This window comes from Petaurus breviceps, unplaced genomic scaffold (assembly GCF_028583685.1).
Source record: "Petaurus breviceps papuanus isolate PSGF00001 unplaced genomic scaffold, PetGlider_PUasm1.0 428, whole genome shotgun sequence".
NCBI lineage: Eukaryota > Metazoa > Chordata > Mammalia > Diprotodontia > Petauridae > Petaurus > Petaurus breviceps.
In genome coordinates, this window is record NW_027186331.1 from 1,988,324 (window position 1) to 2,006,694 (window position 18,371).

Genomic DNA, 18,371 nt, shown 5'->3' on the forward strand with positions numbered 1-18,371 from the left:
ACATACACAGAGATACACACAGACATATAGGCACAGACACACACAAATGGACACACATACAGACACACAGACACATGCATACACATACACAGAGACACATAGATGGACACACATAGACATACAGACACTCAGACACATACACATACACATATATACACACAGGCACACATACATAGACACAGACACACATAGACACATACAGAGACATGCAGACACATATGGACACACAAATACAAACACACACGGACACACACATACAGACACACACATACAAACACGGTGTGTCCCATACACATTTGCCCAGCTAAGATCACCTGCATGCCCTATGGGACACACCCACTACACCCCACCCATGGTCACCTGGTCTGCATGGAGGAGGTCCCACATACTCCCGTGGGGAAGGGGGGTGTCCATCCACGGTCAGTTCCCACAAACCCAAGGCTTTGCCCGCCCACGCTGGGCCCCTCCTGGAGGCTGCCCTGGGCACATGTGGGGGATGTTACACAGGCCCCAGGCCCCCTCCTAACAGTCACACAGAGAGGACCCTGGGAGGAAGCCTGGGCCAGGGGACTCTGAGAAAGAGCCCCTCCCTCTCCCCATTTCACAGAGAGGGCTCTGCCCCACAGGTACATTTCCCCTCCCGGAGCGCCCCGCCCCTCACCTATCAGGTCCTTGTTGCGCCGGTCCATGGAGAGGTTCCTCAGCGCGATGCTCACAGCCCGCACCACCTTGTCTGAGTCCGACTGGAGAAGCTCCACCAGCACCGGCAGCCCGCGCTCCTTGCGCACCATGGCCCTGATGTATGCGGACCACTGGGCAGGGCAGAGAGGATGCCCCTGGGATCCTGAGCCTGCCCAGCCTGGACCCTCCCACCTCCCTCCTCCCCAGCCCCCAATTTAACACACAAGGAAACCAAGGCCCAGAGGAGGCTGGCCAAGATCGCCCCGAGGATTCGAACCCAGGCCTTTCATCTCCAAATCTGGCCATCACTTCATCATATAACCTCATCTTATCTGGACTGCCTGACCCCCAGAGATGCGAGGACGGTGCTTTGGAAGCCTCTCAAAGCACTTCAGAAAGCTGAGGCCTCATCATGTCTCCAACAATGCCAGAATCTCAGCCCTGCTCCTGCCCAGCTGTGTGACCTTGAGCAAGTCACCTGCCTCTGGGCTCAGGTTTCCTCCTTTGTCTGTACCCCTGAGGAGGGGCCTTTCAGCCTGGTCTGTGCTTAGAGGGGAAGCTCCCTGAGGGCAGGGACCATCTTTGACCTCCTTCTGTGTCCCCAGTGCCGGGAACACAGCAGGCGTGACATAAACATCCGCTGATTGGCTGACGGCTTTAGAGAAAGGCAAACACAAATCTGAGGGGAGGACGTGGCCTTGACTAGCAGCAAACCAGGGGAGGCATCTCCCAGCGTGGGGTGTCTGAGCTGAGGTTTCAGAAAGAGATGGCACAGTGATTAGAGCACTGGCTCTGGAGACAGGACCTGAGTTCAAATGTGACCTCAGACACTCGCAAGCTGTGTGACCCTGGGCAAGTCACTTTAATCTGATTGCCTCAAAAAAAAAAGAGGTAGGAATTCATCAGGAAGAAGGCTGGGGGTGGGGAGGGCAGCCCAGGCAGGGGGAACATCATGAGCAAAAGCTTGTGGCTGGTTTGTACATAGCTGTTTTCTTGTTTTCCCCCCATTAGATTGGGAGCTCCCTGAGGGCAGGGGCTGGCTTTGGACTCTTTTTGTATCCTCAGTGCTTGGCATACAGTGGGTGTTTAATTGATTCTTGTTGGCTACCTGTGGCCCTGAAGGATGTGGCAGGAGGAGATGGAGGAGGTAGAGACAGAGACAGAAACAGAGAGGAGAGAGGGAGAGAGAGAGAGAAAGAGGGAGAGACAGAGAGAGAGAGACAGAGACACAGAGACACAGAGAGAGACAGAGAGAGAGAAAGAGATAGAGACAGAGAGAGAGAGAGAAGGAGGGAGGAAGGGAGGGAGAGAGAGAGAAAGAGAGAGACAGAGACAGAGAGACACAGAGAGAGAAGGAAATAGAATGGGGGAGAGAGAGAAGGGGAGAAGAGAGGGAGAGAGAAGACATGAAGAAGGAAGAGGAGAAAGAGAAGGAGGAGGTGGGAGGAGAGGGTAGGACTGTTGGAGCCCTTTGAGATCACTGAGTCTGAGCTTCCCATTTACAGATGGGGAAACTGAGTCTCACAGCAGCGAGTGACTGGCTCATGGTCTCCCAGCTGGGGTAGCAGGTGGGATTCCAAGGCCCTACCTTCTCTACCCTGGGCCCCCAGGGAGGGCTCCGTGCACAGGCTGCAGGTCCCCTGGGGTAGGGGGCCTTGCATGGCCCCAGCTCCCTTGCAGTGCAGGCCTGGATGAGCCCCCGGCACTCACCATCCAGGTGCCTGCGCTAAGGTTCTGCAGAGCCCCAGCCGCTGCCTCCAGAGTGTTGAAGTTCTGGCTCTCGGTGAGGATGGAGAGGTAGAGACGCACCACCTCGGGCTGGTACAGCAGCTCGAAGCCTTGGGGAGAGAGGGGGACGTCAGTGCATGAGCCCCCCAGCTCTGGCCTCTGGGCCCCACCTCCAGCTGCCCGAGCCAGGGCAGGGAGGCAGCTCCAGGGACACCAGTGCCGTGTGCCCCAAAGCCCGGGATCTCCCAGCTGGAAGAGAACATGGCAAGGAGAGGGAAGGGAGGACCCGAGATTAGATCCTGCTCTGCCGCTGCCTTGCTACATGAAGACCTTGGACAAGTCACTTCCCTCCAGAGGCCTCGGTTTTCTCATCTGAAATGGGGGGGGGGGTTGATTGATCTCTAAGGACTTCCCCTTTGTGACCCCAGACACATCTTGTCCAAGGGCCAACAATGTCCCTGCAGTGGCTAGGGGCAGTGCCACACAAAGCACTGAGCCTGGAGTCAGGAAAACCCGAGTTCAAATCCAGCCTCAGGCATGTACTAGCTGGGTGACCCTGGGCAAGCCGCACCATTGCTGCCTGCCTCGACTCTCCATTTGTGAAATGGGTGCACCACTGGCACCACATGCTATTTATAAGGCACCCTGCCAACCTCACATTTCTTTCCTTTAAGCTAAACTGTCCTCAAGGCCCTGACCTCATACTCTCATTCTCCAAGATTTCAGTGAAGCTGGAGCTGCGTGTGCTTGGCCTAGAGCCTGGCATACAGTTGGCATTCAATCGATGCTCTTTATCCTGAATGATTGAATCCCTCTCAAAAAATGCTTTCTGAGCTACGGAGGAACCAGGTGCCTCTGGGCCAAGCCCCCACTGTCCTCCCCGTGACTCAGGGACACTTCGGGGGCTGTTGGGCCATTTCATCTCCTTGTGACCCCATTGGCTGAGATACTGCAGCGGTTTGTGGTGTCCTTCATTTGACAGATGAAGAAGCTGAGGCATATGGGGTAAAGTGACTTGTCCAGGGTCACACAGCTCCAGAGAGTCCTTCTTGACTTCTGAAGCCAATACTATCTGAACACAGGACGTGTGAGCCTGAGTCTCCCTCCATTTGTCGGGCAGGGAAACCAAGCATTGTAGAGATGAGATGCCTTAGCCTTGTGGCTGCTAGATGACCAAATGGATGGATTGTTGTACCATGTTTCCCCGATAATAAGATACTGTCTTATTAATTTTTTGGACAGAAAAACACCAGAGGGCTTATTTTCAGGGGAGGGCTTATTTTAATGAACATTGACAACAATTTTAATAAACAGGTAAATGTGAACAAAAAAATGTACCTTTATTCAATAAGCAAATCACTGGGGAAGAACAGGATGACGCGCTCACTGCTGCAGCTCTGATTGGATGCAGCTCAGAGCGCGGCGTGCGTTTCACCGGGGGTGGGGGGGGAGGGGATGGTGCATACAGAGGGTGCCGTAATGTAGCGTGTAGCACAGGGGATCACCTTCACTACAGTAGCAATCTCAATAGGGCTTATTTTAGGGGGAGGGCTTATTTTAGAGGAATCTTACACAGTACGGGGAGGGCTTATTTTCGGGATAGGTCTTATTATCGGGGAAACATGGTACTTGGAATCTGGACGATCTCAATTTGAATCCTGACTCAACAGTCAGCCAAGTGACCTGTGAGTAAAGCACTTAGACCCCTCTCAGCCTCACTTTCCTTATCTGTAAAATGTAGGGAATAAGAGAATTTCCCAGGGGCGGGTAGGTGGCACCCTAGAGTCAGGAGGACCGGAGTTCAAATCTGGCCTCATACACTAGCCCTATGACCTTGGTCAAGTCACTTAACTCCGATCACCTCAAGAAAAAAAAAAGAAAGAGCACCCCCTGGTAGGGCTGTTGTGAGGATTAAATGCCGTGCAGACGGTATTAGTACTATTGTGGTTACCTGCTATTATCGTTGGGTCACTGAGGGGTAGGAGCTGGGACGTGTCTCTGTAATGCATGGATTTCTATCATTGACCCAGCTTGTGTCTCTGCCTTATCCGGCTTAAGGCACAGACCCTCCCCAGGCCTTGGTTTCCCCACCTGTAAAATATGGCCCCCATCTGAGGACGCTGCCCATCCCCCCTTTGTCTTGCTCTGCTCCCAAAGCTAACATCAAGCCCTTTTGGCAGAACCCTGGAAGACCCAGCTGGTGTAAGTCATGGTTGCTCCCCACTGGCCTGACCTCAGATTCTTAGAGTATCTCAGGGCCAGGCTCTATCTGCATGATTTCAGCTGCTCTGGGGCCGAGCAGACCCTCCTGCCTCTGGGGCTCCCGCAGCTGGGGGCAGGCAGAGGAGAAGGATGGAGCCTCCCCACCCCCTGACGCCCCCCAGGGCTCCCCGCCTTCTTGGCCAGCCCTGGCACAATCTGATGCTTCCTGAAATCCTGTCTTGGCTTTCTGTCTGATTGCTTCTGGCTGGGGAAGTTTGTTCTCCCCAGAGACACAGCCTGGGTCTCAGTCCCAGCTTATGTCCTCACTGGCTGTGTGACCTTGGACAAGTCCTATCCCTTCCCTCCTTGGAGATGGAGTGTCCCCAGCCAAAGCAGGTCAGATTAAGGGAACCTTAGAGTTTGTTCCCCTTCTAAATCCTATAAACCTTCCTACCTTCTTAAGGGGATGGCTGTGTCTGCTCTCTCATCTCCGCCTACAGGGGGGATACCAACCGGGGGCAAGCCTGGGAGTGTCTCCGGATACACAAAGGGCTTTTCTGTCAACAGCCCTCTGACGTTCCCCTCAGAGGGAGGATTTTAATTATGATCTTTATTTTTTTGAAGAGGAAATTGAGGTCCAGTGAGAGGGAGCGTCTGGCCTGAGAGCACATAGCTGCAAGATTTGAACTCAAATCCTGTCCCCAGCCCTAAATCCCATTTCTTCCCATGGGATGCTGGGGCCACAGATCAAGCCGTCAGCACCGTCACCAGAACCCAAGACCACAGACCACCGTTGCCCCACTATCTGCACCCCCCCGCCCAGGGCTGATGTGAAGAAAATGGGAAAAGGGAGCTTGTCTGGGTTCTCTTCTCCCGGGGCCCAAAGTGTCAGCAGGGGCAGAAACGGGACCTCCGGGGAGCAATGGGGCAGGGCAGTCAAGTCTGGGTATCCGTAGCAATGGGGCTTCATTCCAACCCAAGGGAAGGACAAGCCCCTCAGAGAGAGGATGGCCTTAGGAGCCAGCCCCAAATCTCCCATGAGGATCTTGGCCTTCCCGAACCCCTGAAGACCTCGGCAGTCATTGTCCAAGGACCTGCGCCCAGGATGGCCCGAAGACCATAACTGAGGGAGCCAAGGGGGGCGAGGTGAGGGAGTAAGTGCTCCTGCCCCTTTGTTTTCCTTACTGACCTACTCTGGGGCCTAAATTTCCCATAATTCTCCCCACTTTGGACTAAGGCATTGACGGTCCCAGTAAAAAATCACTTTGTTGCTGGGAGAGAGCACACAGTCAGCCACGATTGGCGATTTGTACCCTTAGTAAAGATTCTGTGATCAAAGCTTGGCCTCAAAGAAGGGAAACTGCCCATTTCCCCCACTCCTTGCAGAGGTCAGACCTTATGGGTCTGGAACACTGCATATGCCATCAGGCTTGGTGGATGCATTTGTTAATTCTGCTGAATTGATTTTTGCCCATTTTTAAAGAATCTTTACAAAAACAGAAGGCTCTCTGGGTTAGAGGGGGGAAAGGCTCTAGTGGGAATGAAGGGGAGGAGATGGCAAAAGAGACCAATAGAAATATGAGGGAGAATTATTTGATCAGCTGAGCCCTGAGGGATCAGTCAGTCAGTCAACAAACATTAAGTGTTCACTACTAGGGGCCAGGCTCTGTGCTAAGCTCTGGGGCACAAGAAGAGGTAGAAGACAAGCCTCGCTCTCACAGAGCTCTCAGTCTAATGGGGTGGGGCGGGGAGAGAGCCAAGGGACAAGGAAAATACGTCACTTTGTCTCTTTTTGTATCCCCAGCACTTAGAACAGTCTTTGGTATACAGCAGGCACTTAATAAATGTTGATTGACGTAAATAACTAGACCTATTGATGACATGGAAAGCAGTTAGGAGACAAGGAATGAGGGGAAACTTGAAGGCATTCAGGGAGGCATCAGGTGAAGAGGGAGAACCTTCAGGGCCTGGGGCACAGCCAAGGCAAACACTCAGAGTCTGGAGATGGGCAGTTGCGTGTAAGAAGCAGCAAGGCACCAGGTGGGGCTGGACTGGAGAGTGCAGGGAGGGGCCAGGTGGGCTTTGAAATGCCCAGGGGGCGGGAGCCGTGGAGGGGGAGGTTTAGTGGAAGGAAGGGAAGGCCTGGTGCCTGAGGCAGGGAGAACCCTGAGGGTCTGGCCTTTCTCTGAAGATGCCCAGGGACAGGGACTGGTCAGCAGCAGCCTGCCCTGTGACCCCTTCCAGGAGGCCTCCCAGCATCCTCCCTGCTCCCAATATACCAGGGCCGGCTACGACAGTACAGTGAGAAACAGGAAACCTCTGAGAAGGCTTCCTTGTTAGCACAGTGTCCCGTATCTAGAAGGTGCTTGACAAATGCTTGCTGATTGTTTGGAAGTCAGCTAGCTGGTGGAGAGGGCACTGAACTTGGGGCCCAGAAAGCCCTGAGTTCAAATTCAGCCTCAAGCACCGGCTACATCACCTTGACCAAGTCTCTTAGCCACTCTGTGCCTCAGTTTCCCCATCTGTCCAATGAGGGGGTTAGACTCAATGACCCCTAGATCCATAATCCCATGATTAATAATTGTTAATTATATGCTATATATTGACATGATATATTGATTATATGTTGAATATACATTATTAGTAATCAATAAGCATTTGTGTAGAGCCCTTTAAGGTTTGGGCATGTGATCTCATGTAGTTCTCACAACAACAACATGTACACAGCACCTACTCTGTGCCGGGAGCTTCACAGCTGCTCTCTCACTGGGCAGGTGGTCGGTGTTAGGATTGCCCCCATTGTGCAGATGAAGAGACTGAGGCACAGAAGGATGGAGTGCCTCGCCCAGGATCCCACAGCCAATACGTGTCTGAAGCAGGATCTGAACTCAGGTCTTTCTGATAGAAAGTTGGTCATTCCGTCCTAACGGATGCCGTTCCTTGCCAAGAACTCCTCCATGTCTGACCCCCACCGCGCAACTGTAGTGACAGCAATGTGATCCCAAGAGGGCCTCAGGCTTGAATCCTGGGCCCTGCCGCACTCTCTGGGTGACCCTGGACCAGTCTACCACCTCCTGGCCTTCCCTCAGTTTCCTCATTGATGAAATGCAGGTTCCAGACTGGACATCTCTCAGATCCCCTCCAGACCTGAGCCTGATATCCTGTTTCTACCAGACCCTGGGATAAAGGGAAGGGCCTCCATGGGTCAGCCCTTTGTCCTGCTTCCTCTGCCAGCCATCTCCCTCCAGAACGGCCAGAATGAGGGCTGAACCATGGAGTTGGCGGGAGGGGGGGGGGGGGGGGCCGGGGGACCGGTCCTTGTCCCCCCCCCCCCCCCCCCCCCCCCCCCCCAAACGGGCAGGGGGGGGGGGAGACCGGGGGGGGGGGGGGGGGGGGGGGGGGGAGAGGCTTGAGCAATGGGCCAGAGGCCCCCTCCCCTCCCACATGCGCACACGCACACACACACACTCACATGCACGCACACACATTAACAGGCACACACACACACACACACACACACACACACACACACGCCTGAACTAATCCCATCTAAGACCCACAAGGCTGAAATCTCCCTTCCTCTCTGGCTGTTCCCAGGGGCTGAGGGCAACAAATCAGTCCTTTGGACACTGGTAACGGCCACTCATCTGCCATCCGCCAGGGGCAGCAGAGAGACAGCAGTTGGCCACAGGAGAGCAGCTGGAGCTGTCCAGGCTGAAGCCACAGCCCAGTAGCCAATGAGGCCCAGGGCCAGCGTCCAAGGGTCTGAGGGTCTGGGGCAGACCCTCTGCACAAGCTGTGCCAGATTAGACAGACCCTAATCTCTTGGGATGCTCCCCGCCTGAGGCAGACTGCTTCTGGCCCAGCCCCAATCACACTGATGTTTCCTTGTCAGCTGGTCCCTAGACATCCTTCCGGTCTTGAGCCTGCCCATTTTCGGTTTTATCAAGATCACTCAGCTTCCTTCTCTGGCCTCTCATTTCAATCAATCAAGTCAGTACAGTAAGCATGTATTAAACGCCTGATGTGTGCTTGGGTCTAGTCAGGCAAAGACCTTTCCAGTGACAGATCTCTGATCCTATGTGTGACCTTGGACAAGACAGTTTACTTCTCTGTAAAATGAGATGGTTAGACTTAATGGTCCTTAAGGTCCCTTATGACTCCAGAGCCCTGGGGTCCTAGAAATCTGCTCTTGGGCAGAGATGGCCCAAGCCCTGGCTGAGGCTCCCAGCCCATGCTCAGGGCTGGCCCAGCCCTTGGCCCATCCAGACTCTGTCTCTAGGCCAGAGCCAAATGGCCCATGTGTCCCCTCTGCTCCCCCACCCCCACCTTGGGCATTCCGGGCCAGGGACAGATATGGCAGAAAGGAAGCTGGCCTCCAGTCCAGGACACCATCACCATGGCAACAGCAGCATCCTTCCTGGGCTAAGCCGCTGGTTCCTTGTGTGCCCTTCCTCCCTCCATCTCTCAGCATTGACCTGCTTTCTGAAGTGAGCACTGAACAAAGGCCAGTGAGGAAGGAGCCCAGGCAGAGGGGGCAGGAGCACAGAGGGCCCGGAGCCGGCTTACAATACATCCCATTTCTATAGGGCCTTCCAAGTGACAAAAGCACCCAGCTCCCATTTCTCTGGTCCTTTAAGGTGCTCAAAGCCTTGTTCAAAACTAGAGAAAGGATCATTTTCCCCATTTGACAGGAGGAGAAAGAGATTCAGTGGCCAGGATTGAGCCGCCCACCCAAGGTTACACCAGCTGGAAAGGCAGCCTCGGGACTGGACCCGGGTCCCTTGCTCTGGGACCCAGCATTCTGCTCTTCCACTACCCCCCCCCCACCTGCCTTCTAAGTCACCTCTGAGCATGGGCATCTTCACTGTCCCTGGGCCACTGACCCCTTGGGCAGACAGTCCACTGGAGCGGAACCCATGGCTAACTCCTCAGAATCATGTTGTTAAAGCACAAAGTAAAATCCAGAGATGACATTGAAATACAACAGTCAGAACATTAACAAATCAAGTTCATGGACCACCGGTGAAGGGCCCCCTTGCAGAGTTGATAAGACAGTCAGGTGGCTAAGTGGGCAGTACAGGGAGACCAGAGTTCAAATCCTACTTCAGATACCTACTAGAGGTGTGGCCCTGGGCAAATCACTAAGCCTGTCAGCCTCAGTTTCCTCATTGGTAAAATGGGGATAATAGTAGAAGCATCTGCCTCCCAAGGATTGTTGTAGGAACTACATGAGATGTTTGTAAACTCTTTGCAAACCTTAATGCATTAAAGAGCTGTTAGATATTCTTATAAAGACATGCAGCTGTGGTGAAGTGGATAGGAACCTGGTCTCAGAGTCAGAGGAACCAAGTTCAGATCTCACCTCAGATCCTCCCTGGACCTGTTTCCTCCTCTGTAAAATGAAGGGGATGGACCACAGAGCACTGGCTCAAGCCCTACCTCTGATGCGTGACCCCAGGCAGGTGACTTGGGCAAGATGAATCAACCCAATGGGTCACATCTGCCTATAGAGCCTCTTACTTCTCTGGAGAGAAGTCCTGATAACAACGATAATAGCACCTCTTACCAGGTGCTGTCCTAAGCACTGCACAAATATCTCATTTGATCCTTAGAACAGACCTGGAGGCGGCTGCTAGCACTATCTTCATTTTACAGTGGGGGAAACTGAGGCAGAGTGAAGTGACCTGCCCAGGGTCACACACCTAGTTAGTGAGTGAAGTGAGATTTGAACTCAGGTCTTCCTAACTCCAGGCCCAGCACCCCGTCCACTTACTGCTTCTCTATCACGATAATGATGACCCCTAGGCATGGAAGGCGTCACTAGACTGATCTGTTAGTGTGCGGATACTCTGTTAGAAGGGAAGGTTATGGGGGTGCGGTGCGGAGCAGGCCTTGGGTGTGTTGGAAAGTCACAGCATTAGAAAAGAGAACCATCATATGTGACATTGAAAAATCCAGTAGTTCTAAAGTTCTAATAGTCCGTCATTTTCAGCTTTTGTATTTCTGAGATTCTAGATTAGAATTTGCTGTTATTTCCAATGTTTTGAGAATCTGTTCTTCAGCTGTTCTAACATTCTAAGGTTCTAGTGACCTGAATTTCTGCCTCTGAAGTTCTAGATTCCAGCATTTAAAGTCCTGCATTGCCAGGGTTCTAAGATCCGAGCTCAAACCCAGAATCTTAAACTGTCAGAGGGTCTTCAGTTTGAAAGCAGTAGAGCCTTGAAGCCTTGCATCCAACAGGCAGCTCCTGACATGGGAGACAGCCCTATGCCCTGCCTGGCACTCAAGCCAGTCAGCCACTCCCATTAGCCCTCACCTATGAGACCCTGGGCAAGTCTTAGGGGCCAGATTACATGGTTTATCCCCTTTCCCTTGAAATCCATGACCCTCTAAATGCTGGGGCTGCCCTCTCTAGGCGGGGACAGCATCCACTCTCAGCTCCCTTCATCTCCTCATGGCAGAGCCGGGATCACAACCATCATCATCGTTAGACGCACAGAGTGTGCTATGGTCTGCAAGGGGCTTTGCCTCTGTTATCTCACTTGATCATCACAACAACCCTGGCAAGCAGGTGCTATGATGACCTCCATCTGACAGATGAGGAAACTGAGGCAGTCAGAGGTTAAGTGACTTGTCCAGGGTCATCCAGCTAGAAGTGTTTAAGACAGGATTTGAACTCAGGACTGACTCCAAGAGCAGCACTCTATCTATGGTGTGACCCAGTGGCCTCCTGGGGGACAGCTCGGGGGACACTGGGATTCCCCCTTATTGAGGGTCTTCAGTCAGAGGCCGGAAGGCCTGTTGGTTCTGGGGCAGTGGGGATCCTTAGTCAGCAAGGAGCGGGGCCAGCTGCCCTCCTTCCTCCTGTGGGTCATCTCCGATTCCTCCTGTATACAGCAAGTATGGCTGTTTGCTTATTGTCTCCCACATCAGAGGTTCTCTTTACCTTTGTATCTCCAATGCTTAGCACAGGGCCCGACAAACAGTAGGTGCTTAATAAAGGTTTCTTGCCTGCCTGCCTTCCGAGGGCCCTTCTAGCTCCGAGTTTGTGATTCTGTGAGCTGAGAAGAGGGGCACGCGCTCCAAGCCAGCACCCCTGGTGATGGGTGGTAGGAAGGCCGGGATGGACCCCTTCTCCAGCCCCATGGCTCCCAGGGGCCCCTGCTTACCTTTAGCTGACTCGGATCTCTTGGGTAAGTCAAGGGTATCAAAGTTCCTGTCCATGCCTCCGTTCTTCTTTCCTATAAAAAAGCAAACCAAAACAAAGGGAAGGTGAGAAGGTCCCTTCCAGGCCCACAATGGACACGAAGGCCATCTGACATTCTCATGGTTGGCCTTTGGTCCTGGGGAGGGGAGGTCCCTGCCCTCATGGGGCTTACAGTCAGTGGAAGAACATGACGCCAATGAAAAAGACCATAATGGAACACATTCACGTAATGAACAGACCACAGAGGTACAGCCAAAGGAATTCAGGATTCTCTCCAGGAAAAGGCCGCAACTGATTAAGGACATCAGGGAAGGCTCCCTGGTGGAGGAGATGTAGGATGGGGAGGAACTCATCAGGTGATAATGGGGGGAGGGCATTACTGGAATGGAATAGTATTAGCCAAAAGTGGGAAGGTGGGGAAGCACGGGACATATGCAGGAGAGAGAGAGAGAGCTCTCTTCCAGAGCCTCAGTCAGGGAGCCCTGGGGAGGGCTCAGCTGTCCTGTCATCAGCTGGGGTAGCCCTGGAGTAGGGCTGGTATCAGAAGATGGGCAAACCCCAGTATCAGGCCGGAGGGACAGGGAGCTGTCATCAGATTGTTGGGGTGGGACCTGGTGCCCAAGGTGCTCCTAGGAGGTCAGGGGGATGCTGGATCTGTCCCACCATCTGCACTTTACAGGGACCCGTGAGCGACACACGGGGCTGCCATGGACTCTCAATGCATGGCCTTCCCTGGGCTCAGCTCACCCATTTTCATCGAGTGAGGGGAGTGGCCTCATTGTGGCATGCGGGGCTGGTTGGGCATCTCCTACACAATGTTAAATTATCAGGAAGCAGAATCTCAGAGGAGGCACTACGGGAAGAGGAGGCCACAGCCAGAGGGGCGTCAGAGAGGACACAGTGGCTGGCATACAGGATGCTGCACTGTCAGTCCTGGGGAGGGGCAGGCAGGAGAGGTAATCAGCTGTAGCATCTTCTGTTCTTCACAGCCTCGAAGGCCAACTCTGTTTCTCCTACCACAGCCCAAAGAGGTGGGTACTAGAAGGGCACCCATTGTCCAGATGAGAAGACCGAGGATCAGGAAGTATGAGCTGACCACAGCTGGGGAGTGATGGACACAACATCCCGGGAAGACACGGACGTAAACGGTATGCATTTTACAGATGAGGAAGGGAAGAGACTGGACCCCAGTCACACAGTCACTAGGTGTCCAGGGCAGGGTTCAAGCCCCAGGCTCCTGTTCTGGAGCGGGTTGGCAGTCCAGATCCCTGCACTCCAGGCTCTGCAACGAGCAGGAAGGACGTAGCCTCTGAGGGGCAGAATCAGCCAGCTGGTCAGCTCGGCTTGGACTGAGGCAAAGGGACGGGGGTGGGGGGGAGACCACCACCAGGACTGTCACACAGGAGCCCTCCCTGCCCCCACTGACACAGGGGTACCCCAGCAGGAACCAAAACCAGCTCTGAGGCAGAGACTGATCGAGTCAGGCCCTGTATCCTGAGCATCTCGTTTCAAACCAAGGAATGCGGTAGGCACTTAACCAATGCTTGTCGACTAACAGACTGAGCTTGTATGACGCTTCATGGAAGGCTCTAAGATCACTGTGATCATCTACTCAGCCGCCTTGTACAGAGGAGGAAACTGAGGCCCAGCGCACTGAAGGGTCTGCTCAAGGTCACATGGGGCATCAGCAGAGTCAACACTTAGAGCAGGAGCCCCTGATTTTACAGATGAGGAAACTGAGGCTCAGAGACTTGTCCAAGATCACACAAGAAGGAAGAATCAGACCTAGGATTTTGAACTCAGAACTTCTGACATTAAGAGCATTGAGACTTCCTGTTGGCATGATGTGTCACAAAATGTCAGAGCTGGGAGGGGCCTTAGAACAGGGGATGTCAGGGCTAGGAGGGGACTTAGAACAAGGGATGGCAGAGTTGGGAGGGCCTTAGAACAGGGGATGTCAGGGATGGGAAGGGCCTTAGAACAGGGGATGGAAGGGCTAGGAGGGGCCTTAGAACAAGGGATGGCAGAGTTGGGAGGCACCTTAGAACAAAGAACATTGAATGACATAACTGAGAGGGACGTTAGAACACAGAACATCAGAGCACAAGTCTGAGTAGGAAAGGTCCTGAGAACACAGCCTGTCTGAGCTGGGAGGGGCCTGGGGCTCTGCTTCCATGGGGTCCTCAGAGCACCAGAGGCCACTGAGTCTGGGCCACATCAGGACCAGTGTCCCCTCTCCCACATTCCCCCTAAGGTCCCTCAGCCTTGGCTTGCAGACATCCCCAGGGGTGAGGGCAGCTCTGTCTGCCCCTCCCAGAGTGGTCCGCTCCATTCAGGAATGGGTCACATCCTTAGGATCCCCTTCCTGACATCGCCTTGGTTTGCATCCCCCTCAGAATGGAGTCACTTCCCCTTCCTCAGTCTGAATCCCCCCTTGGCATAATCCTTCAATTCCCCTTCAATCTCCTCTCCAGGCTAAGTGTCTCTGGGTCCCTCAGACACTACTTGCATGACCTGAACTCTGGGCCCTTCACTATTCCTATTGCCATATTCTGGTTCTAGTAAACTCCTTCCTTTTACAGGTGTGGAAACTGAGGCCCAGAGGGAGGAAGCCACAGGGTGGAGAGTTCGGAGCCAGGAACAGAATGTAGGTGCCCTGCCCCCCAGCCTGGGGTCTTCCCTCAAGGCAGTGAGCGAGGGTCCTCTCTGGAAAGCTCCTGTCTCTTCCCTGATGCCCACTCTGTTCTGGTGATGAATCCGCCTAGAAAAGGAATTCATAACAGTATATTTGGTTTGGCTGAACTTCCAGGCAGACAGGTTAAATGACTTGCCCAGGATCATAGAGTTAGTGTCTGAGGTGGGACTTGAACTCTGGTCTCCCTGACTTTAGAGGCAGCGCCCACTTCACAATGCACACCACCTGCTGCTTGGGTATGTTATCTCTAACTGTCCTTGCCATCTGCCCTGTCTCTGCCTCCTCCTCCAGGCAGTCCCCCTATTTCCTCCCAGCCAGCCAGCTCCCAGGCCTTGCCTGATTCTCTGCCTTCATCACACTCCTACTTTCTGCCCTCTGATTAAGTAGTAGAGAAGCAGCGTGGCAAAGGGCAAAAAGCTGGCATCGGAGTTAGCAAGACCTGGGATCAAGCCCAGCCTCTGACAAGTACAGGCTGTGTTACCTTAGGCAAATCACCTTAACCTTTCAGGGCTCTCTAAGACTAAGTTGGGGAGCAGGTGGTGACCTGCATCAGTGGAGAGAGTTTTCTCATCTGGGAGTTCTGTGTAAAAACAATCACTGATCTGGCCCCTTCCTATCAGAGGGGAAGCTCCCTGAGGCCAGGGGCTGAGCTCTCCTTCACCTCTGCATCCTCATCCCAGAACCTGGACTGGCACATGGTGTTTACTTAGGGAAGTCAGTGTTTTATTGATCTGCATGGACTTGTGTTAAACTGCATCTAAAGTGCAGAACATTGGAGCTGGGAGACACCTGACAGAGTCCTAGCCCTCGGGCCTGAAGAGAAGTCTGTCCCCTCCCCTCCATTTTACAGATGAGAAAACTGAGGTCCTGGGAGAAGAAGTGCGATGTGCCCAAGGTCACCCAGGCTGCACCTGAATGCAGATTTTGTTAGTAATCTTCCCATGGTGCCACCTTGGCCATCAGGTCTACAGACAAGGAAACTGAAGGACAGAGATTCTGCTCCCCAGTGAGCTAGCCAGGGATCATGTAGCAGCTTGACCAAGTCCAGAAGGCAGGCTGTCCCAACTCCCTGCCCAGGCCAGTTTGATGCCTCCCCAAACTGAACTGGACTGACCCAGACTGGATGGGATTGACCCATATTGATGCTGGCTCTGGATAAAAATCTCCCCCTTTTGAACATCTAGTAATTATCAGCTGGGGGCCAGGAGTGCAGTCAGCTCAAGAGCCCACCTGGCCAGGAGCTTAACCTCTCATCTAAGCCAAAGTCCCCAGACTCTTAATAAGCTTCCACAGAAGAGAGGCCCCTGTCTGCAAGAGAATGCAATCTGAACCTCCCAAAGGCATCTGCTAAGAGGAAAGGCAGCTAAGAGCCCCAAGGCAGGCTGCAGCTCCTGCCAGGACAAAAGGGAGGGAGCCCTTTTTCTAAGCAGATATCCCACCCCCAATCCTGAGGGCTCCAACAGGGGCTTTTCAACCTGCCTGGGAATTAGAGAGCAGGCAGTCTAGAATTCCAAGTTACAACCCAAGGAACGCCTCGTTATTCCTGACTTGTCTGTCCTACAAGACTGGCCCCCAGCCAAGGAAAGCACCCAATGCTACATAAGGACAGAGACAATGCAGGCACACACCTAGTTCCCCTGCCTGCCAGCCTGGCACTAGCTAGGCCTGACACACAGAAGTGTAGCTATGTTTGGGATGGCTTGTCCATGTAATGCAGCCAGACCCTTCACAAGCCTTGAAACGTTCCCTGGACTTGAGTCTTGTTCCACAAACAACCAAATGTCGCTGTGTGATCATGACAAATCCAATAATGAGTGTCCTGTAGCAGCCACCTCCCTTCCTGCTCCCCAAGTTTCTGTGGTCCCCTGCTCCCCTCCCCACCCCCCAAATCAGGCCTTAGGGCTCACCTGCAGCCCAGCTGAAATTCACCCCCCTTCTCTAGCCGTGGTGCTAGCCAAGGTGCTGAACCCAACTCTGAGCCAGGCCCTTCTGAAGGACAGTCTCTCAGCCCTTCCAGGGTCCTCGCCCTCTAGCCCTGAGCCAAGGCAGCAGAGTGACGTCAGTCCCTACACTTACAAAGATACTAAGAGAAATTTCTAAAAAAGTTATGAACCTGAATAATAATGGTTTGCATTTCCATACAGCATTTTAAGATTTACAAACATGCCTCCCCCAGGTGCTATTCTTCAGTCATTTCAGTTGTGTCTGATTCTCTGTGACCCCTCTTGGGGTTTTCTCATCAAAGACACTGGAGTGGTTTGCCATTTCCTTCTCCAGTTCATTTTACAGATGGGGAAATGGAGGCAAATAGGGTCAAGTGCTTTGTCCAGGGTCACACAGCTAGGAAATGTCTGAGGCTGGATTGGAACTCAGGAAGATGAGTATCTATCCACTGTGCCTATGATTTCATTGGGCTTCAGTGCACTATCACCCCCTTTTAGAGATGAGGAAACAGAGACACAGAAAGGTCAGTAACTTGCTTGCAATTCAACAGCAGGTAAATGCCTGAACATGGCACAGAACCAGATCTGCTCCCTCCAAGGCCCGCCCCCTTTCTGGTGCACCTGAATCAGGCAGCCTAAACCCACCACAGTGCATGGGTGGGATAAATCACACAAGAATCTGGAAAGCTTTAATAATTGAGGGCAGATGCAGGCTCAGGGGAGTCTGCTTTCTCAGTCTAGGCAAAGGGTCCTAGGAACAAGGCCACCAGGGGCCCGGGGTGAGACTGTAAGGGAGGGTCCTGCTTGGAGTTACACAGAGAAAGTTCAGCTCTACAAGAGAAGACCTGCAGGGAGGCTGGTGAACAGCCTGCCAGGGGATGCCGAGAGGAAAGAATGTAAATAGCACCCTGGGTCTTTGGCACCGTGACCAGGTGGCATTAAGGGGATGCCCCCCAGAGAGCGGGCTTAGGGCTGAGACCAGCAACATCTTCCCCTCAGAAGGGGGGAGGGCTGGCTGGGCATCCTCTGGGAGATGGGGGCCCTTGCTATCTATGCTCTGGTCTTGGTACCCTCCATACTACCCAGCCCTGATTCCAGCAGGGAGTGAGCCAAGGAGAACTCAAATAAGAGCCAAAAAGAGCTGCTGGGGCCAGAGCCCAAGCACCAACATCCCTGCTGTGACCCAGGTAGCTCCAGGCTTCCCCAAGGCAGGACTCCTTAGAGACACAGAATGGGAGGGCTGAAAGGGGCCTCGGCAGACAACCTACCGAGGTCCTGTTGCTAACACTCCCACTGGGGGAGGCCTTTGGGGCTGCACTCCAGACACCATAACAGCTATCCCAAGGGGAACTGCAGGCTCCTGGTTCTTTCCTCCAGAACCAAGCTGAAGCAGGCTACTCCCTCTACCACCTGACGGGCCTTCAGACCCCCAAAGACACCAACCTAAATATTCTCAGCTCTTTGCTCCAGTCTCTTCCCCATCCTGTTTAAGCTTCAGTTTGGCAAAATCTCTAAAACAGAGTGTGATTCTCCATATGGAGCTTGATTAAGGCAGAGGGCAGCAGTGAGCTGATTTCCTCGTTCTGGCCAAGAGTGGGGAACCTGTGGCCCCAAGGCCACATGTGATCCTCTAGGTCCTCAAGTACGGTTGCACACATGTAGTCTCAAGGCCACAGATTCCCCCATCCCTGTGACTCTTTGCTTCTAACAGTGTAGCCTAAGATTGATCTTTTTTTTGGTCTATCTTTTCTTGCTGACTCACATTGAGCTTATGGTTGTCTAAGACCACCAGATCTTTTTCCAGTGCATTGGTTTCTGCGTCATCTCTCCCCCACTCCATACTGGTGCAATTGACTTTTTGCATCCAAGTTCAGAAGTTTACATTTATCATGACTGAACTTCATTTTCTTCC

General features: G+C 53.2%; 1 protein-coding gene across 1 annotated transcript in view; it reads right to left on the reverse strand.

Moving 5' to 3' along the window:
- The window catches only part of ARVCF (ARVCF delta catenin family member), a 339,824-nt gene that overhangs the window by 4,120 nt on the left and 317,333 nt on the right, over positions 1 to 18,371 (reverse strand). Inside the window, exons 14-16 of the mRNA XM_069100847.1 lie at positions 11,784 to 11,855; positions 2,392 to 2,519; positions 657 to 812 (exon numbers count right to left, since the gene is read on the reverse strand). Coding sequence (XP_068956948.1) covers positions 657 to 812; positions 2,392 to 2,519; positions 11,784 to 11,855 — 356 coding nt within the window. The remainder of the gene's footprint in view (positions 1 to 656; positions 813 to 2,391; positions 2,520 to 11,783; positions 11,856 to 18,371) is intronic.